Source organism: Fundulus heteroclitus, chromosome 23 (genome assembly GCF_011125445.2).
Source record: "Fundulus heteroclitus isolate FHET01 chromosome 23, MU-UCD_Fhet_4.1, whole genome shotgun sequence".
Taxonomy (NCBI): domain Eukaryota; kingdom Metazoa; phylum Chordata; class Actinopteri; order Cyprinodontiformes; family Fundulidae; genus Fundulus; species Fundulus heteroclitus.
Genome location: NC_046383.1, coordinates 21,141,836 through 21,169,518, shown reverse-complemented (window position 1 = coordinate 21,169,518; position 27,683 = coordinate 21,141,836). Strand labels below are relative to the sequence as shown.

At 39.5% G+C, this 27,683-nt stretch overlaps 1 protein-coding gene across 3 annotated transcripts in view; it reads right to left on the bottom strand.

The window, feature by feature from the left end:
• spock1 (SPARC (osteonectin), cwcv and kazal like domains proteoglycan 1) overlaps positions 1-25,651 on the bottom strand; it is a 194,545-nt gene extending 168,894 nt beyond the window's left edge. The window contains exons 1-2 of one of the 3 annotated variants that reach the window (XM_036127090.1): positions 25,503-25,651; positions 24,856-24,993 (exon numbers count right to left, since the gene is read on the bottom strand). In XM_036127090.1, coding sequence (XP_035982983.1) covers positions 24,856-24,990 — 135 coding nt within the window. In that variant the 5' untranslated portion in view covers positions 24,991-24,993; positions 25,503-25,651. The remainder of the gene's footprint in view (positions 1-24,855; positions 24,994-25,502) is intronic. The other 2 variants (XM_036127089.1, XM_012882163.3) reach the window with 2 other exon arrangements.
• Positions 25,652-27,683: the final 2,032 nt, after the last annotated feature.

Genomic DNA, 27,683 nt, shown 5'->3' with positions numbered 1-27,683 from the left:
TTAAAATTCAGAGCACTGAAATCATTACCTGCTTTTAAAGACAAGTAAATCTGAAAATTGTCTGCATAACAGAGGGAAGAATTGTACAGTCGGAAAAAAAACAGGGCAATACTAAAAGAAAACATGTTGGAGGGTGCAAATTCTTTTATCACAGGTAGACATTTACCTTTCAGCAGTGCCCTTCATAAAAACTAACTCAGAGCTAGAAGGGAATGGTTTAGATTAAAGTATATTGATGGTAGAATGGCCTAGAGCTAAATTTGATTTAAAACCTGTGGTAATACTTGTAAGGCATGTATCTGTGCTCACAGATACATGCCAATCTGACTAAGCTTAAACTATTTTGAATGAAGGAATGGGTGCAATTTTCAGTAAATGGGCAAAGCTAGCAGAGACATTCACCCAAAAGACTTGCAGCTGTAATCTCAGTTAAAGGTGGTTCTACAAAGTATTGACTCAGGGGGACTTTAGGCAAATTATCATGCACTACTTTGTATTGGTCTGCCATAAAAATATATATAAGACGCAGTGAGGTTTGTGGTTGTTATGGTACAAAATATTTTAAAAAAGGTCTGTATTACAATTTCGTCTAATGTTAGGCTTATATTCAAAATTATATGCTTTAAATTGGTGTTGTTAAATCCACCAGCCTGCTGGGGTTTATTCCATTTTAAGTAGTCTTGGTCTCATATTTTATAAGAACAGAAAAAAATAGCACTGCTTTTTGTTCAGCCAGCTGCCCTCCATAATAACTACACTAATTACATGTACATCGTCATATGGCATTTAAAATCAAGCTTATCACAAAAATCTCTATTTATAAAATAAATGTATAGTAAATGAATTAATAAAATAACATTACATATGGGGGGAGTGGAGAACACCATCTGGCCTAAATCTGGTTTGTCGTGTATTTTTTTTAGTTTGAAAGTCAGCCTGAAACAGGACATCCAGCCAGCTGTTTCACTGACAACGTTCTGACATGATTGGAGAGAGTAGTCGTGTAGTGCCAGAGAGAACAGAAGCAGATTCAGCAAAGTAAAGCAAAAACTCCACTAAAAGTACCAATGTCACGCAGTTCATCAGCAACAACAAGCTCAACTGAACATTTTTATTCACTCGAACTTCTATTTTCGACCATTAGCTCAAAGCAGAGAACAACTCCACACCACTCAACAGTAAAACATGCCAACACTCTGAACAAAGCATGGTGCTGACCGTGGTGCTGAAATGTAATTCCTGGAATACAACGGGAAGTCAAATATAGCAGAAAAAAATAAATAAATAATAATAATAATAATAATAATAATAATAATAATAATAATAATAATAATAATAATAATAATAATAATAATAATAATAAATGAATAAAAAAGGAAGATGAATTTCCTTTCCACTCACTTAAAAGTAAACAAACATTTTCAGTCAAGTTAGCAGTATAGCTCCATGAATAATGGTGTTCTTGGATATAACCTGACTTGCACTGGATGAGCTCACGTGAAGTTCACCTCATCTACTTTTTTTCCCTACAATATACCTCCTGTTTTTTTCTTATCATACAACTGCAATATTTCCATTCCTTGTTTTGGCTGCTAAATGTCATAATATACCATTATTTGTGAAGCAAAAGCATATAAAGACAATTACAAGGTCGGCATTCTATCATCTCAAGAACATTTCCAGGATTAAAGGACTAATGTCTCAGCAGGATCTGGAAAATTAATCCATGTGTTTATATTTAGTCTAAATGATTACTGCAACAGTGTTTTCACACGTCTGCCAAAAAAGACGATCAGACAGCTGTAGCTGATCCAGAACGCTGCTGCCCATGTCCTCACTAAGACTAAGAAAGTAGAGCACATCATCCAAGTTCTAAAGCCCTTGGCTCCCAGTATCTGAGAGAATATACTTTAAAATCTTCTGTCAGTCTATAAATCACTGGATGGTTTAGCACCTAAATAAATCGGGGACTTGTTATCAGTGTATCAACCCTCCAGACCACTAAGGTCTTCTGGCTCAAACCTACTCTGCAGACTTAGAACCAGAACCAAACACGGAGAAGCAGCATTTTGTTTTTATGCTCTACTTATCTGGAAAAACTCCCAAATGACTGTAAAAATGTTAAAACTCTGAGTTCCTTTAAACCAAGCTTAAATACCAATTTGTTTCAAGTTGTCTTTAAATGTTAGTTTGTAATCCAACTTGTCTTACACCTTGACCTACTGCTACTATTCCACTGCAATGTGCTTTCCTACTGTACAAGTGACTTCATGGTGTGCACACAATTTTGATTAATCAGGGATTAGCAGCCAAAATCTGGAATTTATTGCTATTTATTAATAAAACTGTAGTTTTGCAGATATTGAGTGCTAGCAGGTGAAATATGGAAAGAGTAGTAGTAGTTTCCATGTACTTGAAAGAGGAATTGGAAGCAGTGTCCTTCCCTTTCCACATATTTCTGCAGTTTAAGGAATTGTTCAGCATTGCTGAAGTATTTTTCACTATTATCCCTGTAACTGACATCATATAGATATATGTTCGTAGAACCAGAGAGCCACTCTCATAGGGAATAAAACTAACATCAACAACAACACACACACAAAAAACATTTTGTTCAAGTTATGTTGATCTGTAAACCTTTAGGGTTACCTTTGTATCCGATGTATGTTTTATGTTTTTTTTTTATACTGAAGACTGCCCAATTTGGAATGTGATCCGGAGGCAGAAATGCTTCTCGCATCATAGACCATGATTACACTACCTGGTTACATGAATAAATGATATTGCCAAAAGTATCTGCTCACCTATTCAAATTGTAGCATTCAGGTGCTTCAATCACTTTCATGGTCAGAGGTGTATAAAATCAAGCACCTAGGCATGCACAGTGCTTCTGTGATTATTTGTGAAAGAATGTGTTGCTCTCAGGAGCTAAATGAATTCCAGTGTGGCATGGTGATAGGATGCCACCTTTGCAACAAGACCCGTAGGGGAAATCCTTTGCTAATAAATAGTCCACAGTCAACTGTTTGGGGTAGTATGACAAATTAGAAACAATTAGTAATGATAGTCTCTCCACCACAAAGTTGTTGGTCAAATAAATTCACAGAGCAGGGTCGTGGTATGGTGAGGCACATTGTTTGCAGAGTTCACAAACTTTCTGCTTAGTCAAGAGCTACAGACTTCCACATTTCACATGGTCTTCTAATTAGCCAAAAACAGTGTGTGGAAAGCTTAATGGAATGGGTTTTCATGTGCCAAGCAGCTGCATCCAAGCCTTACACCACTGAGTACAATGCAAAGCATCAGATACTTTATGGAAAACCATGCCACCACTGGACTCTAGAGTAGTGAACATCTGTCTTTGGGGTGAAGAAACCTGCCTTTTTTCATAACAAGCCAATGGACTAATCTTGCTTCAGCAGTTGACAGGAGAATGGCAGTTTTGTGCAGAGCAGATTATGGTGTGGGTTTATTTTTCAGCAGCTGGGCTCAGCCCCTTAGTTCTGGTGAGAGAAGTTCTTAATACTGCAACATAGTCAGACATTTTGTACCATTTGAAGCTCCCAACTCTGTGGGGACAGTTTGAAGATGGCCGCTTCCTCCTCCATCATGACTGACAACCTGTCAACCTGTTTTGGACTTTTCTAGAATCAGCCACCAGACACCATCCTGTCAGCTCAGCCCACTCCTCAGTCACCCGTCAATCAGCTCAGACCAGCTCCACCTGCTGCCTTTCATTACTGCCAACTCTGCTCACCTGTTCCCCTGTCTACATATACCTGCCTCAGCTAACTCATCAGTGCCAGAATGTCTCGTCTTGACTCATACACTGCAGCTTTGATGCTTCCAGTTCCTGTGCCCTCTGCCTGTTGGACTCAGTTTTTCTGCTTATGATCACTTCTTACTGTGGAGGTTTTCCAGTGTCTGTGTGCTGCTTATCTGCCCTGTGTCCTGTGAGTTTGTGCTGTCTGCTCTGCCCGCTCTGGTGAACTCTCGGTCTGCATCTCTGTTCAAGTCTGTCACTACCTGCTTCTCCAGATCAGTATTGGTTCTGCCAGTCCCCCCCACCTGCATCCTCTAGTCTCAAGCTCATTACTGTCTGCCTGCCTCATCAGCCACTATTCTTTATTGCAATAAACATTTTAGAACTAAACTCTGTCTGGGTGATATTGGGTTGTCCAGCTTTATTCATAAAAATAATACGTAAAGCAAGAGCCTTGAATATATGGGTGATGAAGTTTGGAAGAATTTGAAAGGGTCTTTTGACATCAACCCAATTGAAAAACTTTAGGATGAAATGGAGCAGAAACTCAAAACGAAGGCCTCCTCACCAAACCTCAGTGTCTGACTTCACAAATGTGCTCGGAAAAAAAGTCAAAAAGTCCCATAAACATGATTCTTAGTCTTTTGGACAGCCTTCCCAGAAATGATCTGACATTGTATTTTTTTCCAGAGTATACACACCCTTTCCCCTTATTGACTCCAGTCTCCCACAATCCTGCAAGGACCAAGGAGGTATAGGGAGTGCATGCATGGATGAGTCGAAACGTGTCCTTAAAAGCTGACTACTATTAATTCAAAACCCACGGGAAAGCTTCTCCTAGATTTTCTAAACTGCATCACAATGCAGATACTATGTATATACACCGGAATGCTCCACATTATCCCTCTTCTAATAAACCCACCTACCACTTTAAGGCTACAGAGATAGCCATTCACTGTTCTAAGAAACAGGAACATAAATTATGTATAACTGCTAGAGTAGGACATGCAAATGTGAGCAGCAAGCGTTGCTCATTTTAGGTGTTGATACAATCTAACCACATGAGAGTTAACTCTTGAGATTACTTTTTTATATGTTTTGTAAAAAAATATGTTTTCAAAACAGGCTGTTCCATCTGCAAACTACAAAGTGCTCCAGTAAAGAATATGAAAAGGCACTAAAAGCTACAAGCCACAGATCTGCCACATCACGGTGTCACACGTTCCCTCCCATCCATGGCTCTTCTCCCCTCTCTGCCTCTCTTTCCCTCGAGCATTACATGAGGTGTAGCAGCAGAGACCTCGTGAATTATTGAAGCAGACAAGACAATTGTCAAACCCACATGCGTGCACTCACACACATAAACAGTAACAGTATCCCTACCCTCAGGGGAGGAAAACGAGATAATGACCAATTCAATCTGACATAGTTTTAGGGGCCATAAACATCGTAGAGATAGAAGACAACAAGAGTACAGTAGAGGAGCAATGGTGAAAGTGGGGAGGTGTGAGAAACAGAGACAGGGAGCCTGTGATTTATTGTACATTATAACACTTAAGTAGGATAGGCAACTTTAAAACCATGATTGGTGCAGGGTGGCCTATTTTGCAAACATGACCTTGCCCCTTCCATACTAAAGCAGTTTCCATCCAAAAATAATACTGAGCCCTACAAGGTATTCTATGAATGACGGTGTTAATTCATTTTTACTAACAACGGACATGATTACAGGAAACAAGCCGGGGCAGACAATCAGTCTCAGTGTGGTGCTTGTGTATAAATCATAAGATAAAGCTCATTATGTGGTACTGGATAGAGAAGAATGTGGGTCCAAAAGGGCGTGACAACATACTGGAGAACAGGAAAGGAATTTCAGATAAGAAGCCCACTTTCTAGTCACACAAAGGCTTCATGTTGTATTCTGCAATAGCTAGATCTAGTTTTCTCCGTAGAGGAGTCCTGCCTTACATTAACTGATCATTTCTATTTTTAATGTGTTTTTCAAGGCATGCATGGTGGGCTTGCTTGTTGACAGCTCTGGTCTTAGAGAAATGTTATCAAAAACGGCAGAAAAATTGCTTTGTCCCCCTATTAAATGAATAATTGTACCATGCTCTGTGATCTCCTGACTTAATAACCTGCACCACCAACTGCTTGATATGTTTGTGTTGCAGTGAAATAGCATTGCTGCTCTGGCACAGAAAACTAACCTGGCAAATGTTTTGACTGTGTAAAGTGAAGTGAGTGAGGGGAAAAACTCCAGCTGTACATTCATCCTCACACACTACCAATCATCCAGTGGGCTGTATCAGGACCAGGAGGAAACCCTAACATTGGTTTTCCTGGCAAACCTCGCCATCTTATACTGGATACTCTACAGCCCTTCTGTCCTGGTGTTCCCCAGACAGAAGGGCTATAGAGAAGCTTAAGTAATTATGTGAAAAATCTGCCGATTGTCAACTTTTTATGCGATTACTCAATTAATCGTCAGAATAATTGATTGATAAAATAATAGTTTATGACAGCCCTAGTTGTGATACATTTCAAACAGATGCCATTAAGTAATCAATCAATAAAAGAAAAAAGACCTTGTGCTCTCAAGAAAAGCAATGCTGAGACTCTAACAACGATGTCCTTGATAGGTAACAGACAGGCAAATAAGGCTGTTGTGTCATCTTTTTTCATAGATTCAACCAATAAAACACATTAAAGAAAGACAAATAAAATCCAGGTACAATATGAAAGAAACATAGAGGCTGCCAAACCAAGAACCCCCACCCCACCCAAAAAATATTAATAATAAAAAAAAAAAATCACACAATCTACACAAAAGCTTGATCCAGCACACAGCAGGGGTAGCAACTTCATTAATATCAATTAGAACAAATAAGCACTCACCAAAATCCTCAGAAAAAGAAAAATATCATGACTTAAAGCTTTGTTTTAGTCTTACAGGAAAAACAAGATGATAGAAGAAAACTATATATGGTTAATGCATGAAATTATGCACAATTTTGTCATTTGCAAGATATGAAGAGGTGTAGATCAGCTCATTACTTTGATTCACGGATGCACACACATACACATACACACACACACACACACAAACCTCCCCCATAAAAACCAGCGTGCTGCTGAAGTGTGAAGAATAAAAATATGACAGTTTTATAGACACTTCGGCAACAAAGGGATATCTTCCCATCGTTAATATAATGTAGATTTTCACCAAAAATGACAGGCAGTCATAATATGATTCACAGTGTAAAAAAAATAAAACTGAGACTTTTGAATGAATACCTTTTCAGTGCTGAAAATGTAATCTGAATACTAAATATGGTAAATAAAAATGTATACCAATTATAATTTTCACACCTTCAAACTGTTATAACTTTCTAATGATCAATTTTACATTAATTTGTTTCTTTGTTTATTTATTATACCTTGCCTGATCCTAAATGCCCTATCTACAGCATAATTAATTAGACAGCAGTGATTTTAGTATTTCTAAATGCTTTTTTACACATGCTCCATATCCCCTGATCATATAAGCATGTGGAAGGTTCTTTTTTTACTTCTCTAATTTTCCCATGGAATAAAAACAGAATTGTTTATTTCCACAGCCTTACAATAATGTAGATACATGGATTATAGGAAATCTGCACTGTCGCTAAAAAAAATGCACAAACATGGTCCTAAGCTGGTGGCAAATAACACAAAGGAAAAATAAGCAATAGCAGAGCTGACTGGATGGTTTCGATAACATGTGATACCAACTGATGATGATGATCCTTGTCCAAAAAGTCCGATATCAGTCCCTTTGAGAGCGATATGAATACCATGAATTAATCCCTCAACGCTTCATCAATGATCCATTCATGCCCGCGAGAAAGAGCCATCATTCAATCATTTATGTGTCAGAGCCAGGCTAGTCATCTGATGCTGGATCACAAAAGAAATAATGGTTCCGTTTTGCCGCTTTACTATTCCTGAAATCCAAATACTTTTCCAAGGGATGATACAGCATAATTCATGACAAACCTAACTATGACGTGCGTGCCGGTAGCACAGGGGTAGCACACACAACCAAACTTACGAATACCTTTGTTCTCGATGCGTCTGAACCAGGTTTGACTCTGCTTTTGTCGCATTTCTTCCCCTCTCTCTCAGCCTACATTTAGTAAAGAACACTAGTGCCACAAAAAAAAAAAAACATATGACTTTGACATTTCTTATAAGGCTAGTAAAAGGAAGCTCTTGGTGGTTGGACCCATCAATGTATTTTATTTTCTGAAACTTTCTGCTCTTTTAAAATATATAGAAACATTACAAACAATTACATGGAGTAATAGGACATGCTCAAAAGTCTTTTAGGCAGCTGATAATACTTTTTTCTGAAAGGAATCAAAAATAAATACATGCAATTATTTCCTTTTAAAAAATTATGGGTTTTATCCTTCTCAGGATGATGAAATATGTTGGTGCTTTATCTGAAATCAACAAACACAAAAATCAGCACTTTGAAACCCAGGGTTCAACATTTAAAAAGAAAAAAGGTTCAAATTAATTCTCAGCGTTGAATGTGTTAATCTTGCAAATCCAACAGATTAAAGAAGTATGAAGGGTATAGAATGAACTCTGGTAGTTATTAGTTCATTATGAATGCCAGCTCTACAAGTGTAGTACAAGCTTTGCAAATACAATAGCAATGTGTGTTTTTTTTATTTGTCTGCCTTTTTATCACTTACAGCCAGAAATCCAAATACGGAACCCACAGTGGCTTCACTGTCTCGCTAAGCAACAAATCCGACAGCATCTCTTCAAAAGACTTTGCAGCTTAGCAGGAGAGCTTCATATCAGCACCCAGAAGGCTGACAGAAAGACAATTCCCATAGAGCAAGAATTAAACTTGGAGGGGCTGTCATGACAAAGCTGAGAGAAAAAAAAAATACGCACACTGACATGTACTGATGACGGATTGCACAATTCTCTCATCCCTTCAGCCCTGTGACTGTACATCTGTTCTGCTCAGTGTTGATTGGCTGCCTATTAAAGTTCCTCTCCATCTTCCTCTCCCAGGTTCCTGTTTCATCATCATTGACCCTGCCTTTTTGTTGTCGTAAACCCAAACTTGCATGTACACACACTGAAACACCCTTTCAGACAACCTATACATTCTCAGTTATAAGGGCAGTGGCGTTAGTCTTCTGTGTGACCAAATTGTCCTCTGCTGATTTTTTTTTTTTTTTTACCTGGCCTCTCAAATGCTAACAGAATATGTTAAAACTCAAATCTGGGTTAACTCTCCCTATACATTCAATGCTCAACCTCTCCAAGACTTCCACAGTGCGTGAAAGCCTGAGTGTGTTTATGCATCAATATGCAGAGACACAAGTCAGTGAGACAAGACATATCTATTTTCACACAGTTTAAGGAGGTACTGCATGACAGGGGAAAGCAAATACACACCTGGAATGATGCAATTTGACATTTGTAATTTGAATTTTCTGAAAACACACACAAAGGTTGATTTTTACATAATATCTCATCTGGAATTAGAAAAAAGTACAACACCGGGAGAGCTGACAGTATTTTGGATTACAATAAACAGCCAAACTGGCAGAAACCATAAATGTATGGTCGATAGATCCACTTAATGGGGACTTTATGCAGGCTTCTGCGTGTAACGTAGGAGGTGGCTCCAGGGGGGCTTATGAGCCACACCCTTCCCTTCCCCCTTGACTGAATAACAAACCCAGGCTTTGCACATAGCACACCAGGGCAAAGACAAAGATACACTGAGCACATCAATTTATTTAGGATGAGCAGGGGGGGGTGTGTGCTTCCAGGTGTGAATGTGTTCACGGCGAGGCCGAGGACTGCTAAAAGAGAACATGCATGCTCAGCAAAACCTTTTTTTCCATGAATGAAACAGGAGTGAGGAAAAAGAACACAAAAAAAGCAACCTGAGCAAGTTGGGAAAAAAAATAAAATGTCACATGTTTCTACTGCAGAACAACACCCGGTAACATGAATTTTTCTAAATGATCAGTGAGCCAAAGCCGGTGTCTTTGACTGGCAGGCCTGAAGAGGCTGTCATCTCAAAGTGAAGCTGATAAACAATGACAACATTTAATTCCCACTGCGGGAGCGAGTCGAGACAGGCCGCTCTAATACTCAACACTCATGCTATTTATTTGAGCATTTTTTTCCCTACATATCACCAGGTTCATTAACTAATGAATTGACAATCTGGTGCTTTGCAGGCATCCGGTGTCCTGCAGAAGTATGATTTAGTTCCTCTCTGTTCGCTCGGCAGCACGCAGCAGGACAGACAGGATTTCAGGCCGAAAACAGTGACAGTCAGAGAGGGGAGGGGCAGCACAGGCAAAGCTTTTGAGGGGAAAAAAATGGGTTTAGAAGACTTCAAATAAATTTTCCAGATCTTGAGCTAAACAGTAAAGCTGTGAAAATAATGATTACAGCAGTTTGTGTAATTTGTCCAAACACTGTTTTCCTTCCACAAAAACAAAGAAAATAAGGGGTAGAATTTCATTTCTACCAAGTGTAGTCTAAAATTTCTTGAGGCAAACTATCAACTATATCAAAAACAGCTTTTTTCCCCACCTTTGTTAATATTGATTAACCAAAGCAATACATCCAACCATTGAGCAACATTTTGCTAAAAAGAGATTGAAAAGACTACACTGCTTACCGTGCAAACAACGTGGAAATGTTTTTAAAAATTAAAGGGTAAAAGACATCGTCATAAAGATGTCTACAGAGGTATCAGAATGGTTGAAAACTTGTGAGGAGAGCTGTCCCTATCCAATCACAAGTTCGGTATTACATTAGGATCCCGATCAAGCAATTTTTTAAATGATCAGAAGAGTGGTTGACTAAAGTGTTTGCCGTTGTTGTGCCGTCTTTGAGTTTATAAGCTATGTGGCTTCTTTTTCTGTAGTCACCTTTTAAAAATCACAGCCTTCTCTCCTGTGCAGAGCTGGAAAAACTGTCAGCTGTGCCAGGGTTCTCAGCAGGATATTTTGACAGCGTAATGATAAATATTGGGGATGTGGCTGGGGGGGATGTGATTTGTTTGCAGATTTGTAGCTGCAGTATTCCGCCACGCAGCTGAGCGATGCGTGGTGCAGCTCGAAGGAGGAGCTCAGACCGACAGAATCCCATCACTGGGCTGTCCGGCTAGCTAACAGCAGCTAGCGTTCACTAGTGTTGTCTGGGAGGTTTACAACTTCACTGATGCAGATCCGAGAGCTTTGACCTTTTCATGTTGCTCTCAAACATCCATGTTGTACTATTAGCTTAGCACATTGTTTTTTTTTTGTCTGTCTTCCCACGGGACGTTTCAACGAACAACGCCTTTGTTTTCATCTTGTCTACAAAGAGGGTAACATGTTTTCTTCTGGCCCGTAAGTCCGTCCGTCCGTCCGTTTTCTTCCGCTTATCCGGGGTCGGGTCGCGGGGGTAGCAGCTTCAGTAGGGAGGCCCAGACGTCCCTCTCCCCGGCCACTTGGGCCAGCTCCTCCGGGGGAATCCCAAGGCGTTCCCAGGCCAGCCAGGAGACATAGTCCCTCCAGCGTGTCCTGGGTCTTCCCCTGGGCCTCCTCCCGGTGGGACGTGCCCGGAACACCTCACCAGAGAGGTGTCCAGGAGGCATCCTGACCAGATGCCCGAGCCACCTCAACTGGCTCCTCTCGACGTGGAGGAGCAGCAGCTCTACTCTGAGTCCTCCCCGGATGACTGAGCTCCTCACCCTATCTCTAAGGGAGAGCCCAGACACACTACAGAGAAAACTTATTTCGGCCGCTTGTATTCGGGATCTCGTTCTTTCGGTCACGACCCAAAGTTCGTGACCATAGACGACTGGCCGGCAAAGACAAAGACCGTCTTTGCCGGCCAGTCTTTGCGGCGTCTGACAGTACTTTTCTTCTGGCTGCTCTCCAAATGTTGGCAGACTTAATCTACCAGCAGCAATTCATTATTTGGGTCAGGTGAGCAGGTGCAGAAAGGAGACGGGAGTGTATGGTCACTGCTGCCAGAAGAAGTGCGACAATTTGGCCAGATGTGAATTGGTCAGTGGGGGAAACCCTGTGGACATGGAGCCAAGGAGTCAGCCAAAGAGCCGTTAAACTGATTGAAAGACAGTCTAATGCCCTAATAACGGCGTCATTTTGACAACTGACAACGTAACGACTTGTTACCCTAAAAAGCGCTGGCAAGAACCTTGTATGCCCATTTTTTGCTGATCAACCAAATCTACGTGTTACTATGTTTTTAACTGTCCACAATTCCTTTCAGAGTGAAACTGTGCTGGTTGCTGCAGCTCCCCGTCTGTCTGGACATGCTGTGCTCACATATTCACAAACAGCTCTCCGTGCAGGAAAGAAACTATAGAGTTGCTGAAATGTACTTCATCAAATCTTATGATATTTAAAAAAAACTTTGAAGATTTGCAGTGGCACGTCTTTTATTGTGAGTTTTCTTTACACACCATTAATTTGGAAGAATAGAAATATATTTTACAAACCATATTATCAACTAATATCAAAACAAAGAGTAAACTGGCTTACATCAGCCCAGGTCTTCATCCACATTGAAGACTGTTTTTGTTGGGTCAGAAAATTAGTTAAGCGCAACACAATCACTAACACACCTACAATTGCGTAGTCCATGCTGCAATGCTGGTTAAATGTTGTTTATTATTCACCAAGCAGGCTAAATTCAAACAAGACACAGGACCTAAAAATGTAAACGTTTCTACATGTTTCTGGGCTGATAAAGACAAGAACTGGTTGACATGAAATAGTCATAAATGAGGTGTTCATGGACGTCTGATGCTTTGAGGGCTCTCACAGCGAAACTGTCCAACTTGAATAACAAATAAAATTTCCTTTAGGCAACAAAGGTAAATTTGTAAAAAAACATAATGTAGAGAAAGTACTTTTATGGGGGAACTTCAAAGCATTTATCTGAAAATACAAACACTATAAATCTTATTCCTTGTCTTAATTTGCGTCCGAAAAAAAAACAAATTCCCTAATGAATGTAGAGGCAGGTAAAATTCCAAATGCATGCTAAAAACAAACCAAAATAGAGAGAAAAAAATCAATAAGAAACGAGGAAGGAGTTTTATTCTGGTGCACTTCTGACAAATGCTATTTAATTCACTAAACTACAGAAATTACATGTTTGACTGAGAAGAGCAGCCTGTGATCAGTGTGCTGGCACTGTGTATGCGTCTGCTTCCACTTTATGTAAATCAGTCCAGTTATTCTTATTCTCTGCGGCCCGAACTCTGTCACTAAGTTTTTATTGGCTGCTTGAGTTGTCTTTTGTTTATTTTTGCTATTTTTCTCCCGCCGCTCCAGCTGTACTGTGCATATTCAGATATTTTCCATCCTGACCAGAATGCTTTGATGCACAGGGAAGCTGAAGGCTCACAACAAAGTTGACCCTGTCTGAAACAGAAGCGCAGATGAAGTCAGCGCCGCATACAAATGTGACTGTATTCTCTGCAGCTATTCTGTATTAGCATAAAAGCTTGTGAAAATTAAAATGGGAACTATAGCCTGAGCAAAAATGACATATTGTTTTCATAAACAAGCACAAGCAATCCGGCAAATGTGGAACAAAGGTGCACAATCATATTTGCGGAGTAAGAAACAAATTCTACTTTGTTAATGGGAATAAAGATTACCTACAACAATTCTCACAATAACAAATCAAATCAGTTATCTAACAGGCAATTAGAGTTACACAATTATGTGATTTCTTTTATAAACTTGGAAAATTAACATGTCCCAATTTTTTTCTACAACTCTTTACTTTTTTCATGTCAAATTAAGCTGAAATCTGCTTCCTTATGAAATACATATTGAATATCATAAAGTTGTTAATAAAAAACTGTTGTTATGGTAATAAGACAATTTAAAAAAAACATCTACTTCAAGTCTTTCCTGCATTAAAATTAGACAAGACAAAAATAGCGTATTCATCCCAACCATACTACACTTTACAGTCTAATGATTAGTACTCCAACTAGACAAAAAGGATTAATCAACCCCTATTTTTCCTCACTGAACTCTGACTCTAACTATTGGACTGGCTCCTCTGCCTGAGCATGGACACTCATGCATAATGCAAGAAGGAGCAAATGGCTCATCAGTGGGGATGCCAAGTGAAACATGGCAAGCAGGGGAGAGCGGTAAAGAGGAGGAGTCACAGAATGAGGTGCTGGGGGAAGCCGGGGAGGAGGAAGGGGGAGAGACAAAGAGGACAATGGATAAGGGGACACAGGGTCAATAGTAGCTTCACGATAATAACCTTTTAATAACAAATAATAATAATTGATAATAAAGGATAAACATGTCTGTGAAGCTTGTTATACCCTTAATATACTATACAGCACAATATAAAAGATAATTATTCCTAGCAGACTAACTATGAAGTTGCTGCAGTGTGCAGGGTTTTCAAGTCAGCAGAGCATAATCCTCTTTTTAATGCTGAGAGAACGCAACAAAAATAAATAAATAAAACCGAAACACCTGAAAAGCTGCACCACACAAATCCATTTGGTTGACCTTGGAAAGAGTAACAGCATCAAATTATTATTTATACCTTCCCTTCCAAGTAAACTATTTTTAACAAAGCCCACAGGAGTCAAGAAAATTCAATATCTACTTAACAAAATATTCTCCTCTTCACAAGATGTGTGTGCATGGACTTCTGCAAGGCTCATTCTGTAATAACGCCATACAACAAGAAGAGAACAGCAAATTATCAATAGTGATTTTTTACATTGTAGTTGTCAGCTAAAGTTGAAAGATCATGACAGCCCTCATCACATACATGTCACATAGTTTGATTGAAGATTGTCAGTTATAATTGATGATGAACAAAATCACAAATTTCTTATGTGTGTTAACTTTCATTTGGGACAAATGAGAATACAAAGTGGGCTTCTGAGTGTGTTGTGTCGCAATAAATCTTCCTCAGCATCTGTTTGTTATTTGGTCATTAAATTTACCAGCTTGCAAGCTGAAGTCATCTTTGATTGGCACTGTGTTATGCCCCAATACCCATCTTTAGTTCAGTATATGTTGCGGCAGTGAAGGAACAGATCAAAACTATTATCTATACTACAGTTAGAAAAATACGATACATCCAATCCTAAGAAAAAGAGATATAGGGTATATTTACAAGTTGTGGAATTTTAACTAATTCACATATTGCTGTATTAAAAAATGGTTTTCACATGCAAACACATCAAGTTTACATACACTCATAACGAGTATGACTGCCACTATCTGCGCCAGCTCAGGAAGCTCAACCTGCTTAAGGAGCTGCTGATCCACTTCTAGAGAGCCATCATCCAGTCTGTCCTCTGCTCATCCATCACTGTCTGGTTTGGCTCTGCCACCAAAAAGAACAGGGCCAGACTGCAACGTACAGTCAAGATTGCAGAGAACAGCATCAGTGCCTGCATACACTCCATTCAAGACCTGTACATCGCTAAAGTCAGGAAATGGACTGGTAACATCACTGCAGATCCATCTCACCCCAGTCACAACATGATCCAACTTCTCCCCTCTGGTAGGCACTACAGAGCACTGTACACCAAAACCAACAGACTCAGGAACAGTTTCTTCCCACAAGTCATCACTCTAATGAGCAGCTGACTCTAATAACAGTGCTGTTTATTTGTAATATTCATATGATCATATTCTATACAATGTATACCGAATCCACCAACTTAATGTACATAACACGGTATATAATACTAATTTATTCCAGCATTCCCAGTCTCTGCATGCTGAGGACATGTATGTTTGTATGTGTATGTGCACCTCTACATCATTTCCACCCACGACATGTACATAATGACAACAATGGAAATAATGTTTACACCTGCATCATTTGCACATACTCTTATTGCACCATTGCATTATTGTCTTAGTTGGTCTGCTTGTTTATACTGCATTGATATGTGTCCTCTAAACTGCAGACTGTGTTTGATTTTTTTTATTACTGCATTATTGTGTTATAGTGTTATTGTATAAGTAAGCACACTGTGAGCATTTTATAATCCGGAGTCAAATTCCTCGTATGTTTAGACATGACAAGTAAATAAAGCTGATTCTGATTAACTTCTTGCTTTTTATTACCTGTTTTGAACAGTTATTTTTCTCTGGAAGGAAGTATTATACAAAGAAACATGTTAATTATTTTCACAACATCAGAACTGAATTCACAAGTTTAAATTTATTATTTATTTAAAACACTTGGTGAATATGTACACTGTACAGACTAAAAATACACACACATATACCACCCATTCATTTTCTGTAAATACTACAACCTGGTGTCCATCTGTGATTAATTGTCAGTGGACAAGAGGTAGGGTTTATCCTGGACACGTCGCCAGTCCATCGCAGCACAACAACTTTACACACACACACACACACACACACACACACACACACACAGTTATTGGACTTAGGAAGGAGGTCTTAATGCCTGGAGAGTAGTCATGTATGCATCAGAAGTAAATTCAAACTACAAACAGAACATTCCTTTTATTTTGTTGTAATCATTCTTTATGTTCAGAATTTTGGTCAGTGCCTACTATTTGTAAGTGCTTTATAAATAACTTTGGCTTGGCTTCTAGCTGCAACTCTGTGTGCAACCTGTACATTCCTCCAGCTGCCTAAATATTTTATTAAGCGATGCAAAAAGTTCGGGAATGTAATGAAAGGATTGACTTAGATGTTTACTTAATTCCTTGGACTAGTGTTGGTCAACCAAGTTAGTGCTGTCAAACAATTAAGAAGATTTAGAGAAGGTGAGAATGTATTTTTAGAGCTATTTCTGAACTTCTCCCGATTCCAAGCTCATCTGTTCAAATAACTGTATCTGAGAACCATTTTTTTCCATGTGTCCCTGCATCACCGAGATCTGGAAGAACTCCCAACCTCTAACCATAATAATGGCAAATTGGTTAGCATATTCAGGAAGGGGAAAGGCCAACTGGGGGCTGTTGGAATATCAGGTTCATTGTCTACTGTAAAGGAAGTTTTATGTTACCAAGAATTGAAAGGCTTGTTGACCAACAAAGGAGTGCCGACTGCAAAAATCAACATTTGAAAGCTTAACTATAATTAACTACAATACAAAAAAGTGAAAACATTGCGTCTTGTTATATCTGCGTGTTATGTGAAATCTATGTGTACTCTGAGTAAGGGTCTCATCAAAATGTCATTACGACAACACATAATGTCAGTAAAGATTCTTGATTTTTTGCAGCTATCATGCACAAGCTACCATATTTTTCGGACTATAAGGTGCACCGGATTATAAGGCACACCGTGAATTTACGTGTCTATGTGTGTCTTTGTCCACATATGAGATGCACCGGATTATAAGGCGCATTGCCTATTATTCCCAAGTGTGTACTATCACTTCGCCCCTCTGGTAAAGTGACCAGAATTCCTCGATTTATGGGGACAGACCCCATTTTGGATGACCTGTCCCCGGCAAAAGCTGTTCCCGCAAATGTCCCCAATTTCAGTGTATCATGATGGAGTAAAAAAGTTTAGCGCAATAATAAACCAATTTGCATTTGGCAAAGCTCTACGTAGTAGTGCTTTCCGAATGCAAATTGGTTTATTGTTGCTGAAGCTGCACAGGGGCGCAGATTGGCTCCAGTTACTCCTGGGTTCAAGTCCTACCCTTGCCCTGGGTCTTTCTGCATGGAGTTTGCATGTTCTCCCTGTGCATGTGTGGGTTCTCTCTGGGTACTCCAGATTCCTCCCACAGTTCAAAAACACGACTGTTAGGTTAATTGGCCTCTCTAAATTCTCCGTAGGTATGAGTGTGTGCGAAGTGTTTATTGTTGCTAGCGTGTACTCCAGTTGCAGACTGCCTTACATGAATGCACTTCTAGTTTCAACATCATTGTCAGGTAGTCTTGTAGACAGCTCAGGGGTCCGATCAGGTAGTGACACAGTGTACCGTAATGCTCCGAATATCCAGTGAGTGGAGCGGCTTCGTTGCTAACCAAAGCTGTACTTACACATTTTAACAGATTTTTGAGCGTATTGTACCACATAAAATCGGCCAGTAAGCACAACGGTAACCATATATAACGTGCACAGGAATAAAAGGCGCCACATCAATTTATGAGAAAATTTAAGGATTTTAAGTGTGCCTTTTAGTCCGAAAAATATGGTACATGCCTTCTGGACAAATGTTTTATGGTCAGAGGAGACAAACGTTGAGCTATTTGGCCACATTTACAGATAACTATGTCTGGGAAAGTCAACATAGGGCTTTTTTATTTTATTTATTTAATTTAAATAACACAGTTCTGTAGTAAACTTACAAAGAAAAGTCACTCTCTACACTGGTAATGGAAACATACCACAAGAAAAGGCTCTAATATCCCATACACCTCAGTGCTTCCAAAAGCCAAGCTGGCCTCACAGACCTAAACAAGGCATTGGCTGCAACTCAGCACAGTTGATATAGAGCGTTACAAATAGAATGCACATCAGAGATTTTGTGTTCTAAAGTGTAAATCAGTATGGTGACATTTGAGGCCTTATGAGTTTTGTTTTCAAGCATCACTGCTACTGAAGGAACTAATCTTGGCTGAAGTTCAGTAAACTGTTCTGTCTGAGTGCACTTCAGCACAACCCATCCCCCGTTAATCCACACTGGTTTCAATGTGTTTCTGAATTAAATTCCCCAGCCTGCTGGTCACACAGATCTTCTGTAGTCAGTACTTCACACCACCGAGCCAGGAGGCTAGCTAATTCAATAAGCACAGCGACAACCTTGCTTTGTGGCTGAAAAAATAACAACAGCAGGAGATGGGATGGCGGATGTGGACTTTAAACCCATATGCCATGCTCGTCATTTAAGAAAAAGGCAAGATGGCGAAAATAAAAAATAAAATACAAGCTGTATTTTTTTGAGTAAAAAAATTATTTTTATACAATAAATATATCCACTTTTAGGCATGGTGGTGATGGTATCATGCTGTGAGGCTGTTTCAGTGTAAAAAGAGCTGGTGCATTGCACAAAGTTAAAGAAACAATAAAGTGGGTCTCCTTCAAAATTCTTCAACTTAACATCAAATCAAGAGCTAGATGCTTGAAACATTGGCATTGAAAAGCAATCATTCTTACCTCAAATGTAAAAAAAATATAACCTAGCAAAACTTGCACTTACTTGTAGAAATCAGTAGGTGTAGATGTATTTAGTTTACTTTGTTTCTTACTGACACTCAAATTAGCGGCAATCCCCCCAAGATATAACAGATTTCTAAACGACTCCGTGGTTGAATGTTAAGTGCACTTTGACTCATATTCATACAGATTTTATTTGGCCGTCAAAGAAGAGAGAAATAAGTAAGCTAGATGGAGGTAGAAAGGAGACACTGTGGCGCGAGCCACAGTCACTGCTGCAGGAGACAAATTACGAGCAGCAGGTTCCTTCATGTGATAGGTCAGACAACACACACACTCACAAACACACATAATCACCACAGCCGCTCGTGCATCTGTGCGGCAGCATAGCTTGAAATATTCAACATAAATGTCACCCCTATCTATTACAATTCCTTTCCCCTCCTATCCCTGCTTGCTCTCCTCCACTATCTCCCATCCCCCACTGACAGTTTGCCATTAACAAGTTTGGTTTGCACAGGAAACCAGAGAGCGGCATTAGGAGAGAGCAGTGGAGATGCGCACACGCCAGGTAGCCCAGCTCTGCTTGGAGCAGGCTGTCATGGACATCTTTCACATCACAGCTGATGTACTGGGCCAAGATGGCCAGCTCTAATAAGGCCAAAGTTACCCCTCAGTCTGCTGAAACGTCTGGGGAACATGTTAGGAGGCAGACAAGGACATTAGGAGCATGGCATCACTTCTGTAACGGTCAGCAGGAAAATAACTGGAGATTGGGAAGGTTTGGTACCGTCTGGCCAAGGCTCAGATGAGGTTTTGTAAGGAGTTTTTTCTTACTCAGGATAGTCAGAGGAGAATATTGTACCAATTCTTGAAAAACACCAAGACAAGAATAAAAGGCTGAGTGCCAAGATGTGTTCTCTGTTTATTAAATATTAAATATAATCTAGGAGGAACCCAGGCCTTTTTGGTTGTCCTCAAGGAGTTGGCTGTGTTTCACACAGTTGGAGATCATACACCATTCAGTGAAAACTGTATCACATCATGTTAATTGAACAGAACCAATATTTATGGGAGCTAGATAAACTCATATTGCTGGCCATCTTGGACACAAAATAGACTCAACTTGCAACATTACCGGCTTTTTTACAACCTACATCCTGTGTAAAACTCAAAAGGGTAGACTATGTGCTCATAGTCTCAAACGTTTTATTGCTGAAATATTATATGTATAGAATGCACCAAATAGACTGGAAGAATATATATAATAAACATCTGGAAATATTTTAAACGGACTATGACAACAAATTGAAAATTTCTCAGGTTTTGGGGATATAATATGGTCTGCTGTGCACTGCCATGTGAATGTCAAAACTGAATACCAACGGACGTGCTCAGGGGAGGTCAGTTATGTTGCTTTGTTAAAAAAAAACATCAGATCAAAAAACAGGTTATCTTTCTACGTATTCTGTAATCCATCGTGCCAACTGCCTTCCCTCCTCTCCTCTCCTCCCCTCCCTCCAGCTGATGCACCGGCTGAAGAGAAGGAAGGTGGAGGAGTGAGCAGATGGCAGCCCCAGATCAGCCTCCCTGTATCGGCTCCAACCAGAAGGCAGCGCCGCTGAAGGCGCTGAAAGCACGGCCTCAAACTAACTTCACAGCGGTTACTAAAATGGAGAGCTGATATGTCCGAGGGCAGTCTAAAATGCATGAAGGTTCCACTTACTTAGTACAAGAGAATAACAGAAGAGTGGCTGAAGTTCATTTATGGGGACTTTACTGAACAATGTTTCCTGTGGGGGAATTCAAGTTGTGGTTTTCGAACGAACGGTTTAAAAAAAACAACTTCTGTAGCAACACTGAATGTGGGGACGCTGTCATTAAATATAGGTTTATTTCATTTCTAAATGCTGTCAAATGTAAGGAAGGTGTGTTTGTAACTTAAACAAATCCGGTTGACTAACTGAAGCCAAACTGTTGTCCGCGCCGTAATTTTCCTGTAGCAGCCAGGGAGCACCTGGTGGAAAGCTGGCAGTCAGCTGCATATTCCTGTGGCGCAGCACAGCTGGGATCTCGCTAAAGTACCGTGGTGGTGTTCTCCCATTGGCATAAGTGCAGCCACAGCAAGCTTTCTGGACTTACAATTTTTACATAGTGCCAGTACACAACAAAAGTCAACTCAGGGTACTTTAGAAAAACAAACACATTCAATTATAATACACTGCAGTCAAGTTCAGTGTATTAATCCATTTGACAAAATATTTGCTATCTAAAGGAAACTTTCCAATAACTTTTCAGCAATCCCTCCTCCTAAACGAGCCTGTGGTGACAGTGGAAAGGAAAATGCACTTCTACTGCATCTTGGATGGTATGGGGTTTAGGTGTTATGTGTAATTTGCACATTTGCAGAATTTAAAACATTTGTTGCAATTAGGATAAACACTATTTCTGCTTAATTTAAAGCTCTTTTTCTGATATGAATCAGATTTTTGCAGTTCATCTGGGCTTGCAAAAATCCAATCATGTAACATGGATTGTAGACACATATTTAACGAGTGCCAAAGAAGTGAAGAAAGCTTGTAAAGTATTAGAGTATGTAGAGTATTAGAATATGAAAGAGATGATTTGACCATCAATTGTAAAACTTTTTTTTTAAACAGTAACGGTGAAGATATTAGACCTTTATGAGGACATTATGCATGATGGTTTTTATCAATGGTGGCTTGTCAACAGGTGGTGCTTGAGCAGTAAACATAAATTACAGAATTAAAAGTAATTATCATATCTGTTCACTCATAAAATGTGTCTGATTTTTTTAACTTTCAACACCCCCTTCCAGTTTGGATTTATCTGTTTGTATTGGGCAACATCACAGTGCATTGAAAAAAAATCCAGTCATTTATTTAAAAAAATAATAATTCACATGGCTTTTGCTATAAGAAAGAAAAGAAAAAAAGGGAAAAAAATTGTTTGTGCCACCCAGACTTAAATCCAGCATGACAAACCACATTCTGCAGCAATTATTCCAGCACAGACTCAACCAGTTATCCACTCAAACAAATTCTTGTGAGCAGAAAAATTAATTATTAACTATCTACCAAAGCACCAACTTATACCAAACAAAATAACAATGTGCTTTTAAAAAAAGAGGTAAAATGTGCCAAATCCAACTAATGCTAGTGTAAATTGAGCAATCCCCGCCCCCCCTCCCCGAAGATTCAGCTTGTGCTTTGTTAAATATTTCAAAACAAATCATCCTTACTATGCTTTTTATCACAAAGGACACAAACCAGACCTAGAAACAGGCAGAGGTGGGTCGGGTAGCCAAATATTGTACTCAAGTTAGAGTAACACTATGTCAACATGTGTTTACTCAAGTAAAAGTAAAAAGTAGTCAGCCAACAAATTACTAAGAGTAAAAAAGTATTTGTACGATATGGCTACTCAAGTACTGAGTAACTAATCATAACATCTGATTAAATATTTAAAAAAGATGTAATTGAACAGACAACGATATAAAGTTATGTGCAAATTCTGGTATTCTATAGACTAAAATTAAGAAAACATACAAATAATAACATGACAGCTACATAAATTCAGGCAGAAGAAACACTTTTCTGAATCATTTTCAACATAAAACATGACAACAATACTTACAGCAGTTAATGCATATCCAGTATGTTAGAACACTGCAAACTATTTCCAATGACAATATCTTCTGTTTACTGTTTGTTAGCTGGACATCCAAATGGCTAAATGAGCTCAGCAGATAGAAAGTAACATTAAAACAACAAAACTTGTGAACAAATGGGAAGCGTCACTTTAACATAAACTTTAGGCGTGTCTCTCTGGTGCATTTTTGGTTAAAACGAGTATCTTCTTTATGCAATGAAGTCCCTCATGGTGGGTAGAGTAGCCAATTTAACTGAGTAAATGTAACTAGTTACTACCCACCTCTGGAAAAAGATCTAGAAGGACTTGACACACCTCATGTTTCCTTGATGCATTGTACAAAACAGGCCTTGCATAGATGGACAGATAAATAATGAGGAATAACTAGTTTCCTATTGGTTGGCTGAGGGAGAGTTAAGAAACATTTAATGTCTTTTCACATTTTTACCTCACAACCATAAATTCATAAAATTATTGGGCTTTTTGGGACACATGTCTGTGATTTAGAAGGAAATAGACACAAAGTTTTCCAACTTTGCTACTTTTAATCTGTAAAGTGTGGGTGAATATGTATTTAGTCTGATATGCCTACACAAGAGCTATTGGGATGCCACCTATATAGTAAATATAATTTTACCTATTTGTAATATAAAACCGATATAAATATACATCCTGTAAGGGGCCTCAAAAGACTGTTAGAGAACTTATAGTGAAGAAAGAGCAGCACGAATCCCACATCTGTCCAAACAGATCAGGGAAAAAGTTGTTGAGATGTTTAAATCAGGATTAGGTTAAAAATCAATACTCAAAGCTATGCACAGCTCACCGAGTACTCTTTAATATTTCATCTAAATAAGTAAAGACAATGACATACCACAAATCTACCAAGACAGGGCCGTTAAACAGCAACCAACACAGCAAGGAATTAAAGAAGCAGCCAGGAGAAGCCCTTGGTAACTCTAGAGAAGCTGTAGGAATCCACAGCACATGTAGGATAATCTGTTGACAGGACAGCTATTAATTATCTCCTTCATAAATCTTGTCTAAATCTGAGGGGATGCTAAGAAGAAAGTTATTGTTGAAAGAAAGCCAAGCAATGATACTTTGCAGTTTGCTACAGGCAATGTAAGGAAAAAAAAACAACCACGTGGAACCATGCTCTGCTTAGGCGTGACCAAATAAACCTTTTGGTTTATGCTACGTGCAGAGGGAAATTGCTCATCACACTGATCGATCGCACCATCCCCATGGTGATACAGATGTGGCAGCATCATGCTGTTAAGATAGTCAGAGATTACGGGAATATTGGTAAGGTCAAATACTGGGCAATCATGAAAGAAAACCTTTCAGAGCATGTAAAACACTAGACATTGGGGCAGCAGTTCACTTTACAGCAGAACCATGACCCTAAACATACAGCCAGAGCTACCATTGAATGCTTTAGATTAAAGTATATACATGTGTTGAACCAATCAAAGCCCCAGCGTAAATCCAACCGAATTTCTGTGCCAAGGAACAAAAAACAGTGTTCTGTAAAGTATAGCCAAAACTATAGTTCTCTGGAAGTGCAAAGCTGCTATACACTGAAATTATGCACAACTTTATATGGTCTGTAGCACAAAGTCCCACCACATTGTTAATAATAATAATAATAATAATAATAATAATAATAATAATAATAATAATAATAATAATAATAATAATAATAATAATAATAATACCTTAGCAAGGTACTGCAGGTGGGATTTCTGCTTGTAAAGTTATTCATTGTATGAAATTTGACGTTGTTTTGTGTAGGCAAATGGAAGAAAATACGGGTGACATACCAGAAAGGCCAATTCTGATGAGGGAAAGATCAGGCGGTTTAGTGAGAAAGCAACTCATTCATTCAGAGCAGAAGAGAATCATTCCGCCATGTGCAGCACAGTAATTCTGTTTGTCTAAAAGTCTGACTGGCTTTCAAGCAGGGTTCCAACCTGCTGAGTTTCTACAAGGTGGATTACGCCTGCTGGCAAAAGCTCAAGTTCTCACTGGGTGTATCAAGGGCGCTGTGCGCTCACCCACACATGCACACAGAGGCGCGCGTTAACAAAGATAAGCCCCACTCGCACGCCTTTACGCACAAAGGGTCTAATTACATGCTCATTTTTGGGAGCAAGTTCGTTTTCTTTTTTTCTTTTTCTTTTTTTTTTTTTTTTTTGCAGCGCGACTCACATCTCTGAATCTGTTCCAGGATCGATCCTTGTTGTTCTGAGCCACGGTGCTCGGCCATTTCTCGTGACTGATGCCGTAGACCGCCGTCTCTGTGCTCAGCAAGAGAGCCAAGGCAGGTAGCAGAAAGAAGAGCATCTTCTGTAAGCAAAGAGAGAGAGAGAGAGAGAGAGAGAGGAGAAAAGGCTGACAGGGGAAGCACATGCGGAGGATGCTGCACAGTGTAGACTATGAAGAGAAAAAAAGTCTAATAGAGCACTTTGGAAGAAATCTTACAAGGCGCCGCATGATGAATTACATGTGCAATATATAATTCAAAACTTTACAGCAAGAATATCCACTGTTTATGTCTGGGAGTAGCGTGATAATTTCTCAAACTGCTTATCCTTTGTCTAATCGGATTATAAACCCTGGACAGTTGCCACCGTAGCAGATGGGGCAAACAATTACCCCCCAGTGCACCCCCCCCCCTCCCCCCTTTTTTTTATAAAGCAATTAACGGCGTCAACACAATTACCGCCCCCCTCACAGCTTTGTTCTGCCTTTTTTCAGCCTCCTCCATCAGTCTCAAACTATAAATGCTTCACTTTATTTTGTTATATTTATTTTTGGTTAATTCTATCAGCTTCCAAAAACAATTCGTTGCTTACCTTTGATGTTCTTATGTGTCCGATCTGGATTGAAAATAAGTCCAAGACGGCAGCGGGATCTCCTAGTTGCGCCCGGCTGCTTGTGGGACTGACTGGGGGGGAAAACAAGAGCGGAGCAGGAAGGACAAGTGAGAGGACCGGGAGCTTTCTCCTCCTCCTCGGTCATAAGAGACCGCCCCTTCTCCCTCTCCCCTCTCCACTCTCTCCATCTCTCTCTCTCTCTCTTCAGCTCAAGCCGTGTCATTGATTTTCAGCTGGTGGATTTTTTCCTCTTTTTTTTTTTACATTCACGCCAAAGCGAAGGCAGGATTTTCGAGCCATGTCAGAGCCCTGTTCTGCCTGTGCAAACACTAATTCTGGTTTAGTCACGCGCATCGCTTGTGTAATTTCACTTCACGTGCAATCTTATACTAAAAGTTAAATAAAACATTTAAAAAATATGGATTTATTTGTGCTGGCGCAAGTCAAGTGGAGGACGAATTTCTTTGATCGGCACATTTTTTAGAAGCATGGAGAAAAATGCAACTCACAAAAAGCTAACATTTTTAATTAAAGAAGGCATCCAGATCCCAAACAGGCCACACTCCTGGGGCTTCCATTGAGAAAGACTAAATCTTTCATTTTTAATCAGCGATCATTCTCCTTTGTGATCACTTTCTCTTTCATTTTAGCACTTATCCAGTCAAATTATTGCTCTGATGCCCGTGTCAATGTTTGGGGCAAGTAAGAATAATGGAAACCACTCCTCTATAGTTTATCTGTTCTGCTCTATTGACTTCTTTTGGGGAAGAGGGAGCAGTAACTCAATGAAGTTCTATTTCCCCAAGTCTCACATGAAAGGTTTTTTCTGTTTTAGCAGTCGTGTCTGTTATCTCTGTTGCCTTTGCTGATGTGCATGCTTGAGAAGGGTGCAGCTATTATGGATGAATGGGATATCAGATACAAAAAACTTGTTTTGCAATGTGAAAATACATTTCTGATTATGAAATGTGTTGTGTTGTGTTTCATTTTTTTTTAATTTTATTTTTGTATCTTTTGATCATTTTCAAGAAGTATCTTTACTCAATGTCCATCCATCCATACATCCATCCATACATCCATCCATCATTCCATCCATGCAACCTTACTGTCATGATTGGGTTTTGTTTATCACCCGCCGTTCAGGGTCCTGCTCCATCGCCGGCCTCACACATCTGGCTGGGGTCGCCCACCAGATAGGCTTCTGCATCTGGGTCGCCTGCCAGACACGCCGAGGCCTGCCTCCAGAACTCCCACCAGAGCCCTTAGTTCGCCTTTTTGTTTTTTGCTTTTTTTGGTTTTTTTTTGGACAGCTACCAGCCATTACCCAATCAGCTCAATCTGCCTTCAGCCTCCACCCTGTTCTAGGTCATCTCCACCTATTTCCACTAATTAGTTACTCAGTTCACCTGTTCACCAACCTTCATATGCCATCCTCTGCCAACTTTACCCTGTCAGAACGTCTCTCCGCACTTCTCTCTTCACTGCTCTCTTCTCATGTTTGATCACCCAGTGTGATGTGCCCTTCGCTACCAGGTACTTTATGATCAACCAGTTGGACTCTTCAGTTAAGTGTTGTCTGCGTGAGTTCCAGCCGTTTGCTGTTCTGGTGGTTTCCCAGCCTACATCGCTCGGTCTGGTCTCTCCCTACCTACATCATCTGGTCTCCTCCTCATTTCTGCCTGCCTGCACCGTCTGCCAAGATTCATCTGCCAAGTCTGGTTCTATTTGTCTTCCTCACCCGCCACTACTCATCATTCCCTAAATAAACCTTTTAATCATAACTCTGTGTCTCGCTGAATATCGGGTTCACGTGCAGTAATCCTTAAGTTTACAACTAATTAACTCTTTTTTTTAATCATGATTTTATTCATATGGCTTTGAAATTTATTTTTTTGTTGTTGACCAGTGTTGTCAACTATGAGAGGTTTTGTTCTTTGACTGCCTTCACAATTTTTGTAGAGTATTTTTATATTCTGAACCTCTTTCAGCAGTTTTGGATAAATACTTTGTGCAGAGCTTTACAGTTGTTTTTGTTCTCAGTATTTCTTTGGCCTAAACTCTTATTTACATTAAAAATGTGTTACTTTTAATTTATTTTTTTTATCACCTTAGCAGTTCAATTAGTGTATCACTGTCAACAGTGGGATCCTCTCCCTAGTT